This window comes from Pteropus vampyrus, unplaced genomic scaffold (genome assembly GCF_000151845.1).
Source record: "Pteropus vampyrus isolate Shadow unplaced genomic scaffold, Pvam_2.0 Scaffold404, whole genome shotgun sequence".
NCBI classification, from domain to species: Eukaryota; Metazoa; Chordata; class Mammalia; order Chiroptera; family Pteropodidae; genus Pteropus; species Pteropus vampyrus.
In genome coordinates, this window is record NW_011889185.1 from 1,562,218 (window position 1) to 1,575,930 (window position 13,713).

Sequence of the window (13,713 nt, forward strand, 5' to 3'; positions counted from 1 at the left end):
CCATTTTTAGCCAGTTGGAGCTCCTTTAAGTCAGCTCTTATGTTCTCTTGTAAGACTCTAGGAGTCTGATAACTTCCTTGCTTTCAGACACAAGATGTTTGAGGCTTGTCTTTTTCATTTCTTGCCCCAGATCTGGAATTGGCATTTCTCCAAGCAGCCCCTTTTCTGTTTAGTGGGAAAGGTATATAAATCCACATAAGTTACGTAATCCACATAGTAGATACATTATTACTACTGGAATATCATTGCTTTGATTTTTCAGTGAACAGAGCTAAAAATGTATGTATTTTTTATAAGGAGAAAAACACATCACCAAATCATACTGATGCTTCTACCTGCTCAATTATAGGGTTTTTACTTCTTTTTCTCAAGCAATGTTGATACCTAATGACATTAACATAATTACTCATTTGCTTTATCCTTTAGTGTGTGTGTATATAAAAGTTTAAAAATAACAATGCTTATATTACCAGTAACAACAAAATCACTGTACGCTGCTTAAGATTTCTTTGTGGTTTTGTCCTTAGGATATAACCTAAAAGGGATGCCTAGTTAAAGTATTATTTTACTGTTTAAGAAAGTAAGAATTTATCAGTTTATGCTGATGTAAAAAATAAGTAAATGAATGGGAGGGGGAAGAATAAGCTTTCCTTGAAGTAGAAAATTAATTAATAAATATAGAATAAATTCTGGCATTAGAAAATCACCATTTGGCAATTATCATCATGATTGATTCAGGTAAGAACCATCAAAGGGTGCTAACTGGTGGGTGGAAAGTTTCCAGTGACAGGATATTTATATAATTTCGAAGCAGCTCGCCACAGGATATTTATTAATTACAGAAGATAAAATAGTAATTTCACAGAGGAGAAACCTGGCAGACATTACTGTCAAAGTTACTATTGCTAGTAATGGGACTAACTGATAGCATGTGCTTCCTTTACTGAGAAGAACTCAGCAACATTGCCAAAGGACATAACTGGATCTAATCATAAATAAAAAAAACATCAGACAAACCCAAACAAAGGGACATTCTAGAAAGTAACTGGCCCATTTTCTTCAAATACTGTTCCAGATTAAAGGGATTAAAGGAGACCAAAGAGATTTAACAGCTAAAATGCAATACATAATCTTGTTTTTATTTTTGCTATAAAAGATATTATTAAAACAATTGAAATTGGATCAAGAGCTAGAAATTACATAATAGTATTCTTTCAATATAAATTCCCTGATTTTGATAATTTTACTGTGGCTATTGAGATAATTCCTTATTTTGGGGAAATATATAGATAGGTAGATAAAGAAATAGGTAAGAGTGAGACATTCAGAAGGATAAAACAAATTAGAAAATGTTAACATATGGAGAATCTGAGTAAAAGGTGTCTGGAATTGTTTGTACTATTCTTTTAACTTTTCTGTAAGTCTTAAATTATGTAAAAAAACCCACTCCATTTTAAAGTCACTTAAAATAATTCTCCTTATGGTTATACTTTCAATTTGTTACATGGTGAGGTCAATTGGTTTTAATTAGATTTTGACTTAATTTGGTGTTTTAATTATATAAAATGTTTATATAGTTCCCAAGTCAAAACTGTAAACAAATACCATTCAGAGAGGTCCAGCTTTTGTCTCCTCTCCTCATTCCCAGTCTCTCCCACTTCACAGGTAATTATTAGCATTTATTTTTTGGTTTATCTTTCTATTGTTTTGAGTTTTTTGAAAATAAGGAAATACATATAAATATTCAAAAATTTCACATAACAATATATTTGATAGATGACTCCACAGAAGTAACTAGAGATCTCCTTTTTTATTTTTTTAAAGAGAAACATTTGTGGGCTGATGGGAAAGATCCTCTACAGAGGAAAAAATGACCAGGGAGAGAGAGGATGGGATGTAACGCACTGGTGACAGTGAAGGCAGGGTAGTGAGGCACCTGTAGAGGCAGACAGATGTGGATGTAGGATGAGGAAGTATTCTCTGAGCACTTGCATTTTCCATTTACTTTGAAATAAAAAGTGATCATCATGTGGGAGTGGGGAAGGGGAGGAGCCTGTTCACAGTTTGAGAAGAGTGAAGGTGTGAAAAAGTATTTTCAAAGAATAGAAACATGAATTGACTAAGGCAGTGGTCCTCAAGCTTTAGCATCAGAATCACAGAGATTTGCTGGCCTCCACCCCACAGAGTTTCTGATTCATAAGGTCTGAGATGAGATTCATAAGGTTGGGCATTTCTAACAAGTTCCTGAGTGATGCTGACGCTGTTGGTCTGGGAACCATATCTTGAGAACCACCAGACTAAGAAAATATAGCAAGACTGCTGGGAGCACAGGAGCCCATTTGAGGTTTACGGTCATGAATGTGAAACAAGACCAATCAGCAGGCTTGTGTGTTTGAACCTAGCAGCCCTCATTTTAGCTGGCAGGGTTCAGGCTTGGAGTGTTTGGTGATCTGAACTTAACCAAGGTTGAAATTTAGAGAAAGAGAGGACAGTGATATCAGTAATAGAGAGTATCAAACAAGCATATCCACTTATTTCTTCTTTTTTTACTTTTATCTTTATATAAATAAAAAGCTAAGATAGCAACAAAGGAGGAAGAAGAAGGATGAGGGGAAGAGGATATATAGGAATGAGCTAAGAACATAGAGACAGAAAGGAGAAAGTTTAGAATGAACAGGAAAAAGTTTACATAAAGGAAGAACTAGAAAAAGATTGTAATCAAATCTGGTCACAGTAAGGCCAGGAAACACAAGATTAAAAAACAGAATAGTATTCTGGAAAAGGGATGGCGTAGGTGTGGAAAAATACTAGCATAATATAGAAGAAAATATTTATTTTAGATTTTATGAAATAGAATGCTAATAGATAAACACCTATTTAGTCATTAAAAATTCCTGCTAGGATCTTGAAAAGATATTTGCACACCTAGGTTCACTGCAGCATTATTCATAGTAGTCAAGAGGTGGAAGCAACCCAAATGTCTATTGACAGATGAATGAATAAAGAAAATGTGGACATACAATGGAATATTGTGCAGCCTTAAAGAGATCTTGTCATATGCTACAACATGGGTGAACCTTGGTGATACTATATTAAACAAAATAAGCCAGTTATAAAAAAACAAACACTGTATGATTCCACTCAAATTATCTAAAGTAGTCAAAATCATAGAAAGTAGAAAGATGATTTGCTAGGAGTGGTGGGAATGGGGAGGGGAAATTAGCACTTAGTGGTATAGAGTTTCAGTTTTGCAAGATGAAAAAGTTCTAGAGATATGTTGCACAATAATATAAATATACTTAACACTACTGAACTGTACATTTAGAAATCATTAAGATGGTAAAATATAATGCTATTTTTTTTTACAACACACACACACACACACACACAATTCTTGTCAGACTAATATGGTAATCACACTAGGCCAATATAGTAATCAGCTTCCTTCTTAGAGGTTCTAGGGGGGAGAATTAAGAACTACAAAATAATTTTATTCTAGCGATTTAAAAATATTCTATCCCGTGTGTCATATTTATAACAAACTAAAAGTTCTGGAGAATATGATGTTCAGAAAAGTGTATGCATCCCGAAATAATTAGAATGTTAGATAAAGCCCAATGAGTTAAATATTACTTAGCATAAATAAAGCTTCAGGGCGACAATTATGAGGAAAATAAAAACTAACTTTTCTTCATTTCAAATGACAACAAAAAAAGAAAAATGACATTAAACTACAGGGACAGATAGTGGTTAAATATTGAATTAGGACCAAAACAAAACTGCAGAATTCCTTCACTATTTTCTTTAAACTATGGGATATATTTCAATTTACTTGGGAGAATTTATCACATTGATAAAATGGGGAGAATACCATCACAAATCTCATCTAGTCCTAAATGTATAAGATTGTTTTAGAAAATAAATCCAAGATCTTAAAAGAATATATGAAATATACTAAAATAATGTACAGACCAAATAAAGTTTAAAAAAATTAAAGAATAAAATAATTAATTACTAATGTTAGTATCATTAATACAGGAATGCCATTTTATGTGAATAACTAAATTTCTAAAATGAATCCAGAAACAGAAATTCAGTGCTTATGTTTTAAAAGTCCATATAGCATATTATATATCACTTCTCACAAAAAATTGAAATTCTTTTTTATGCTTAGAATTTATAAACTTCTTTATTTTGAGGGTTAAGGGAAAACTTCCCACAATTGTCAAGGTGAAGGTATTCATATAAAAGATATAAGTTCCTAAAGTTAAGTGTTCATTGAGCTTAAAGTTGTTACATAATGATAGGGCTTTTTAATATTTCCACAAGAAGTCTGAGGGTTGTCATATTGAAAAAAGAAAGAAAAGGAAAAAAAAACTATTACCACACTCGAATATAAAAAAGAAAACCCCAACCAATTAGACCATGACCGGATGGAGGAACTTAGCTGACACATCAAGACAAGTCTGTGTCTAGGCAAGTTTGGCGTTCAGCTCCTTTTACTTCAAGAGAGTCTGAACTGTGAGTATTCCTTGATTTCAATATATAAATGATCCTTTATTTTAGTTAAAACTTGATTATCTGAATATGAAAAGTGAAACCTGTTTCATGGTGACACTTTGCTTTTAGAACCTTGAGTAAACTGCTTAAATGATGCCTTCGCCTTGACTTAAAATGATGCTGTCTTCTTAGTTACTTGAAATACTTGAGGACACTGGAGGTATTTAAGCTCATATTGCCAATGTTACATGGTTTATACTGTAGTTTGTATATTGCCATAAAGACTTGCAGATCTACTTGAATCAATTTATTTGCATATACAACAAATTTTATTTCCAATGTATTATAAATGATCTATACCTTATTAACTTTATTAAGTTATGCTATCTCCCTATTTTCAATGATAGTGTTTTCTTTATTATATTATTACTATTTTATGGTAATTACAGACTGATTAAATTTTAAGTTTTGTGTTTCAGAAGTAAATAAGGTGAATATTAGAGAAAAGCAATTTCAACTAAAATTAAAAAAATGTTTTTTTTAGACAGTTAAGTTTATAACAAAACCTAATGTGCTGCTAATAGTATCATTTCTAAAGTAATATGGCTTCAATTTTCATTCTGTATGCAGCAATTAATGCAGTTTTTGAAGCATGGCCTGAATGATTCGGTCATTATCAAGTCAAACTACAAACAGTGAAAGGTTCCTACCATTGCCAAATAGGTACGTATTTTAACATAGCAATGTGATGTTTTCACAAACATACCCAAAATGCATTTAAAAAGCTTTTGCTTATCGAAGGGCACAGTGGAATCTGTTGGGTCCTGTAAGTTCCTACATGAACTAGTTGAAAAATACTGATAAGGGTAGGGTGGTGGTGGTGGTCACAGCACTAACACAAGATTGCAAACTTCAGGCTATTCCAAGTAACAACATTACAAAATCATTTACCATCCACTATCTAGAAACCATTGTGACCACTTCAATATAGCCCACGAGTCACAAGTAATGTCTGCTGGGAAATTAGCCCACTAATTTCCTGTGGTTTGTTTCCTGTCTTCACTGGCTATTCCTAATCGATCAAATAAGCAGTTTTTAAAACATCAGTAAATGGCCTTAAGAACAGTGAGTAACTGACACATTGTAAAAGAGGCAAAAATCAGCCATTAAATTTAAAACAGAATTTAATCTGTTAATTTGTTAATAAATGACTGGACATTAGCTATTTAATACAGAGTTCTAAATGATGGCTACTATTACTATTTAAACAAATGCGTCACTTTTGCTTTATTCTCTTTAAGCTTGAAAATAAAGCAAAACCAGAAAGGTTTATTGGTGATCTTTTCCAACTATCGTTTATTTTATTTGCTGATTAGAGCTGAGGCAAATGGTTTCAGGATATGTGCTTTGTGCTAACAGCTTTCTAGAAACATCATGATTAAAACTCCCAGGCCTAGAAGTAAGTCGGAAAAGATATACTCTGGGAAAAGTGCCGAACATTCTGACGAATGATTTGTGATTCCGTAAACTCTGTACTTATTTACTTACTATAATGGACATAGCAAATAAAAAGATTAATGCCTTTTCCAAGTAAAGCTAGATGGCATAATCCCTTCTTAAAATTGCTAATGTGGATAACGTTAAAGGAATCATGTGAAAACACTCATCATTAGTTAAGAAAATGCTGTTCATACGTGATTAAGAATGAGGTTTGGTGAAAAGGATCATGGGCTCTAAAAGCCAGATAGATCTGAGTCCCAACTTGGGTACTGCCATTTAAGAGCTGTGTGGTCATGGGTAAAGATCATAACCTCTTGATCTTTCATGACTTCTTTTGTAATATCTGCCTCACATAGTTATTATGAGGATTATGTAAATGAATAACATAAATATGCTTAACACATTGCCTGGTACACAGCAAATGCTACATAAATATTAGTTAATGGTTCAGCTATCTAGCTCAAGGGTTCAATTCTGAATGCACATTAGAATCTCCTGAGGAGCTTTTAAAGGAAACCATTGCCTGGAGCCCATTCCAGACCAATTAAATCAGAAGATCTGGGGACGAAGCCAGGCATTGGTATCTTTAAAAAGCTATCAAGGGGATTCTAGTATGGAGCCAAGATTGAGAACCACTAGAATGTCTTCTACAAAGTACTCAGTTGGTGGTAGTCTTAACAATCTCTGGTGGTAAGACCTTTAATACTTCCCAAGATAGATTGTTTCATTCTAAAAAAGTATTTCCTTAAAAGGAGGCAACATCTGTCTCTGCAATTTCTACTCAATGGTTGTTCTGCTTTCTGAAGACACTCACGAGGCCTTGTAAAGCATTCACATCTCCTTCAACCCACTCCTATGACATGATTTGGCCTCTCTTCCCCATTGGCTCCGTGGCCTATTCTAAGTGTGCTGCTGGGGATTAAACACTGTATTCCAGGTGGAACCTGACCAGTTTGGGTCAGAACCAGATTAGCAATAATAATTTTCATCAAGACAAGCTGTATCTATGAATCTGGCCAAAGAAGGGGTTAGTTTTTGTTGCTGCCACATCACACTACAGATATGGCAACTGTAGTCAATTGCGATTGTGTTTCTGTTAATGAAGCTAAAGCCTGCCTATACTTGAACAGTTGATTTTACTGTCCACATGTAGAACTTTAGACTTTTCTACTAAATTCCCTCTTTCATTCAACATTTATTGTGCTAAGCCCTTGATACACAGAGGCAAACAAAATAGATTTGGTTCCTAACCCTAATAGAGTTTAAAATACAGTATGGGAGAAGAAAAAAACCCCTAGTTTTTAAAGTCATTTCAGCTATCTGAAGTCTCCAAATCACATCACTTATCATGCCTCAGATCCCTGTCATCAGTGGCTATGAGATGATTCTACCTGCGTCTCTGCCAGCTCCCTCTGTAACCATACAATGCAAGTCCCTCTACAGGTGCCCTTCACCTTTCTACTAATCCCCAATGCATTATCAGCTTCATTTCCGGCAGCCTGCCATTCTTCCTAGATTGCCCTTTCCTTTTAGAATTTCATAACACACAAAAAAATGCCTGAAAGTTTCTATCAACTTTATGAAATCTGTCTTCCTGCAGTTGAGGCACATGGCAGACTAGACTCTGTCCTCCTACCTTCTTCCCTTCACTGCCCTGAACTCTGGAGAAAGACTCTTACCAAGGATTACATAACTTCCTCTTCACCAGTTCCTCTTCTCTGGTAACAACAATTTTCTCTCGTTACGAAGTTTTAAAACTAATTTTCACCTTCTACCGAAATGGTTTCTTCTTGATCAAATTATAGGTAGAGTTAAGAAAGCTAAGTTCTTCCAAATATTTTTCTTTGTGTATAATGTCAAATCAGTAAATCAATTACTATAATTTGGATTTACTTTATATTACTGCATTCAGAGTTTGAATGCACATGGCTACAAAAATGTCTACCAAGAGCAGCGTCTCTACGTTGTTTCACCTTTGTTTTCCAAGCAGTCCTTAGCCAGGTACGAAATATTTACTAAAATGAGATTAGTCAAAAGTTGTTTTTTAAAAAGCTAACTTTGATTGACAACTTATGTGCCAGACTTAAGTCCTTCATATACATTTTTAATTTCTACGAACAAGAAAACTGAGGCTTAGAAGAGATTAAATTGTTTGCCCAAGGTCACAGAGTTAGTTACATCTGATTCTGATAACCTTGCTCTGAATGTCTTTATGTTACACCTGCTAAGAGGCTGCTGCAGAGAAAAAGGGCAGTCGCTCTAAGAAAAGAATGTGACTTCCTGGAACCTTCTCCTCACATCTTCTAGTTCTTTATGATGACCTCTCAGACTGAGCTCTTCATAGCAGGCAATGCCCAGGAAAGAGCTAATAACAAGTGGCATTGCTAAAATTCTCCACAAACAAGTGGAATTCACACACTATCTTCTTATAAGGTTCTAGTCTCAAATTATCTCAAGGCATAGTTACTTTCAAAATCTTGGATGCACATCTGTTTCCCAGCTACATTATCACTCTATGCTTCTAGGTCAGGAGACTTTCTGACCTGAGTCGGTGGCGGTGTTGTCAACTAACTTGGTTTTGTTTGGCTTCTTTGCTCTCCTGTGCAGTGTTATAAGAGTCTGCCTAACAATGAAGGTGCTATGCTTTCTTGGCATGTTATGTTAATTGCATGCCCCTGTAGGCAAATGGTTTTAATATGCCCAACTTGGTCTTAGGTTGAAAAGGAAGAAATTTAGGACTCTTTCATCTATTCCTACCATGGAATGAGAGATTGCTATAGTTTACCTGTCACATGCCAAGTGGCAACATATGTCAAAATGAATGAATGAATGCTACATATGAGGGAAGGATTCGAGGCAGGAAGCTGGGCAGGGGCCAGAAGTGGGCCCCATTCACTTACGGCTATAACAACCTTTAGGGAAAATGACGCTCATCTTTGAAAAATACGAGTTGTCATTTCTCTTCGCTTCCATTTCTATTCCCATAACAATCTCCCTAAGGGAAGATGATTTCACAGTTCAGTTATTTATTGTAATGTAATAAATAAAACAAACCTTGAACATCTATCATAGCCAGAGGAAAGGTTAGAGCAGGACAGCCCATAAGATTCTATTATATTTGCTGCTTGTTTTGTAAAACCATAACGCTGCTACAAACATATTGTAGATACTCAAATGGTCCAAAGTAAGATAAAAGTAAACTTTCTCATGATGTCTGAAAAGAAATCATTTATTATTTATGTTAGGAGTTAAACTGTTATTAAAATAGGAAATGATTCAATGTTTGGCATTCTGTTGTAGGAAAAATCTGAAGATCTTATAAAAGCTACACACGAGGGACATGTCATTTGGCACCTTCACTTTTTGATCCCTACAGAAGATGATGAGAAGTCACACCATAACAATGATGACTACTTCGGTCAGCAGCTGGCCCTGCTCCTCCCAGGAAGAGCGCTTTGTACCTAATCAGAATGTCCAACTGCCATACAACTTCTCAGGAGCATCAAATTTTACTGCCTGTCCCATGGATGAAAAAGTACTCTCTAGCGTGTTAATAGCATTTTACTCTGTTATTTTCATTGTGGGACTGGTTGGAAACATAATTGCCCTCTATGTATTTCTGGGTATCCACCGCAAAAGAAATTCCATTCAGATTTACCTCCTTAATGTAGCCATTGCAGACCTCTTACTTATCTTCTGCCTCCCTTTCCGAATAATGTATCATATTAACCAAAACAAGTGGACACTAGGTGTGATTCTTTGCAAGGTTGTGGGAACACTATTTTATATGAACATGTATATTAGCATTATTTTGCTTGGATTCATCAGTTTGGATCGCTACATAAAAATTAATCGGTCTATACAACAACGGAAGGCAATAGCAACCAAACAAAGTGTTTATGTTTGCTGTGCAGTATGGACAATTGCTCTTGCTGGATTTTTAACTATGATTATTTTAACTCTTAAGAAAGGTGGCCATAATTCCACAATGTGTTTCCATTATAGAGATAAGCATAATGCAAAAGGAGAAGCAATTTTTAATTTGATTCTTGTGGTAATGTTCTGGCTAATTTTCCTACTAATAATCCTTTCATATATTAAGATTGGCAAGAATCTATTGAGGATTTCTAAAAGGAGGTCAAAATTTCCTAATTCTGGTAAATATGCCACTACAGCCCGAAATTCTTTTATTGTGCTTATCATTTTTACTACATGTTTTGTTCCCTATCATGCCTTCCGATTTGTCTATATTTCTTTACAGCTAAATGTGTCATCTTGTTATTGGAAGGAAATCGTTCACAAAACCAATGAGATCATGCTGGTTTTCTCATCTTTCAATAGCTGCTTAGATCCAGTCATGTATTTCCTGATGTCTAGTAATATCCGCAAAATAATGTGCCAACTTCTTTCTAGAAGATTTCAAGGGGAATCTAGCAGGAGTGAAAGCACTTCAGAATTTAAACCAGGATACTCCCTGAATGATGCATCTGCTGCAGCCAAAATTCAGCCTACTTCTTAAAGCATTTGCAGCGAACATATTAAAAGCCTCTCAATTCCTTGCAGAACTAAAAATTACAAAACAAAGCTCTAGCATTTACAAAGCTCACATCTTCTCAAAGCTCTTTTCTTACTTTTGATATTTCATTTGCTTAATTGTAAAATATTTCAAGAAAAAGAAAAGCTTACACTCATGCCTAGATTTTAAATTTGTTTGTAAAATCTTTTCAAAATATATTGTTAAGCTAACATTCTTGACATAGATCATAAAGTTAAGTGAAATGTATGGCTTTAACAGAATAATTAAAGGAAATGTCATAGTTTCTCAAGTCACTAGCTACACAAAATCAAGCACCTGATACTAATTTAAAGTGTTTAAAAGTAATCTAAATGATTTGAGAACCGGCTTAAAATGTCAGAAAATATATGTTGATTGTTATTTAAAAAGCTTGTAAATTTGCCACTATATTCATTGAGGCCTAAACCTCTATAACAGATGAAATGATAATAAAATCCTAAAAAAAATGAAGTCATTTACTATCTATCATTGCCTAGATAAAATGGAAAGAATTTAAATACTGCGCAGTGAAATCAAACAACAGATAAGCTAAGAATTCAATAGCCTAGCAACAGGACTTAAAACTGCACCTTACTTAAAACAGTTTTATAAATGGTTTAGCCATCTTGAACTATACTTTGATAGAGCGAAATTGAAGACGTACTCATCCTATGACCCAGAAAGTCCACTACTAGGCATACATCTTACAGAACCACTCGAACATGTATATAAGAAAACTGTTCATAATACTAATCAACTAGAAACAACCTAAGTGAGTATGCATTAACAAAGGAATAAGGAAATAAACTGTGGTTTATTCACAAAATGAGTACTATGCAGCATTTCCATGAAATGAACCACAGCTGCATGCATCAACATGGAGAATTCTCAAAAACAATGTTGAATAAAAAACAAACAAACTGCAAAAGGGTAACATATGAAATCATTTATGTAAAATATAAAAATACATAAAACAGTACCATCTTCTTTATGGATCTGTAGATGTGCAATAAAAATAAAAAGCATGCATGGTAATATACACAATATGCATACCAACTGAAAGTCTGTGGTTATATCTGGAGAGATTTGAGGCAAACATGGCAAAATGTTAATGTCTGTTAAGCCTATGTGGTAGTACATGGGTATTTGTTATATTATTTTTGGTATATTTAAGTATTTGAAATGTTTCACAATAATAAAGAAAACCTGTAGGTTAGAATTAAAAGGAACAAATTCTGAAATTTTCATGTATGTTCAAAAATAATTGGAGAGTAAGTGCTAAGAGAAAGGGATCTTATTTATCACTGATTCCCCAGAGTTCAGTGCCTTGCCTGGCACACAGCAGATCATCAACACATATCCACTGAATAATTGAATGAATGAGTGAATAAATGGATGGCTGAATGAGACAGAAAAGAGGGAGGGAAGGGATACTTAACAGAATTGAAAAAGTGGGTATATTTCATTTTTTCTTTCCTAGCTAATGTGTCTAGACATCATACAACTGTAATCAGGAGATGTCATTAAGGCAACCATTCTCAAGTTTGGCTGGCATTTGTTCTTTGGTCACACATAGAACCAGGATGCCACTGACTAAATATGTAAAAGCATGTTATGACAAACTCCAAGGATCCATTCATAAGTTTCTGTCACAGAGTATGAGAATTATTTATAGTCAGAATACTTCTTCAAACTTTAGGTAGACCACTGACTGAGACATCAATATTCAAGAGTATGAATATTGTTAGGGCTGAATTTATTTTAATGAGTTTTGTATACAATTAGTGCTCAGTTAGCTGTATTTCAATAAGTACATACGACTGGTCAAATAAAGAATAGGTTAAAGCAGAATTACATTAAAGAAAAACAAGAAATATTTGAGAAAATGGAAATTTGCAGAAAAATTAGAGGCTCGGAAAAAAGTAATAAAATTTATATTGATTATCTTGTTTTGACATTGTTGACAGATATCACCTAACTGAAATTCAGTACTTGTTTATATTTTAAATATAACACTGATTTTCCCTCATGTTCTCAAAATCAAATTTTTTTTTTACATTACTGGTAAATATTTATATCCCTACATGTCTTTATTGTAAACATACAGTTTGCATGGTTACATTACATTATCATTATCATTAGTTTTATGGAATATTAAAAGAAACAAATATACTCATAGTTCTAGAAGCTGTCTCATAATTTTATTAACTGAGATGATCCCTATAGAGCCCTGTACAATGGCATTCTTAAAAAAATTAAAAAGTTCACTGAGCTAATTCTTGTTATGATATTTGTGATAAGATAAATTTTGATAAACATCAACCTGCCTATAAGCTCATAACAGATTTTGTTTACCGGCAGAAAAGGCAGGGGAAATACATAAAATGGGATGGCCGGAAGCTTAAAGGTAAACATCAAAACTAGGAAGATAAATAGGGGAAGCTGATCTGGATCAAAGGAAGTGGGAGAAAGTAACTCATAAAGGGTAAATTAGCTTTAGCTTTCATTAATAACAGCAATGTTTATGACAGAATTGAAAAAGTGGGTAATGGTAACAAACCCATTCTATTTTGTGGTCAGAACAATACTCTTCAGAGCAAGCACCCTACAGGATGCCAGAGGAAGGACAGTCAAAAGAATGGGATTATTTAACCTTAAAGCAGAAGATAAGGAAAGACAGAGCATGAGTGTGTGTGTGTGGCCTCGCAGAGAAAGCAGAAAGATCAGTGAACGATGGGAGTTGCAAGCAGTGTGTTTCACCAAATTTTAAGAGAGGGTTTTCTTATAATTACAGATCTCAAATGGAGTAGAAAGCCAGTGAGTTATTTGCTAATAGAACTGTCTCAATATGATATGAATCTCCAGCAGGCTGGGAAGGTAGCAAAGCATTTCAAATATTTAACAAAGTTTGGATTAGGTGTCCTTCATATCCCTTTAATAGAAGTTTTGGTTTTTATAGAACGTTCAATGCCTTAATAATGAGTGGCAACTAGAGGCTGCCTGCAATCATGTGCCAATACAGTAATGCCCTCAGGTCTACTCAGATATGTGCAGCTGAGGGGAAGGAGGCTGCTTGCTTTATGGTCCATGTTCCCCGAGCAGTTTCCCTGAATCTTCTTTTGTAGTGATTTTGTCCAATGTCCCTTGCTCAGCACATA

General features: G+C 34.4%; 2 protein-coding genes across 6 annotated transcripts in view; one reads left to right on the plus strand and one right to left on the minus strand.

Moving 5' to 3' along the window:
* Window positions 1-13,713, minus strand: part of CASK (calcium/calmodulin dependent serine protein kinase) — a 412,162-nt gene that overhangs the window by 156,393 nt on the left and 242,056 nt on the right. The window lies entirely within an intron of this gene.
* GPR34 (G protein-coupled receptor 34) lies at window positions 5,131-10,638 on the plus strand. The gene is made up of 2 exons (XM_023523711.1): window positions 5,131-5,223; window positions 9,301-10,638. The coding sequence occupies exon 2, from the start codon at window positions 9,380-9,382 to the stop codon at window positions 10,517-10,519; it is 1,140 nt and encodes a 379-aa protein (XP_023379479.1). The 5' UTR covers window positions 5,131-5,223; window positions 9,301-9,379; the 3' UTR covers window positions 10,520-10,638.

Excerpts from the sequence above, each read along its gene's own strand:
- GPR34 (XM_023523711.1), top strand. The coding sequence starts at position 9,380 with ATGATGAGAAGTCACACCATAACAATGATGACTACTTCGGTCAGCAGC.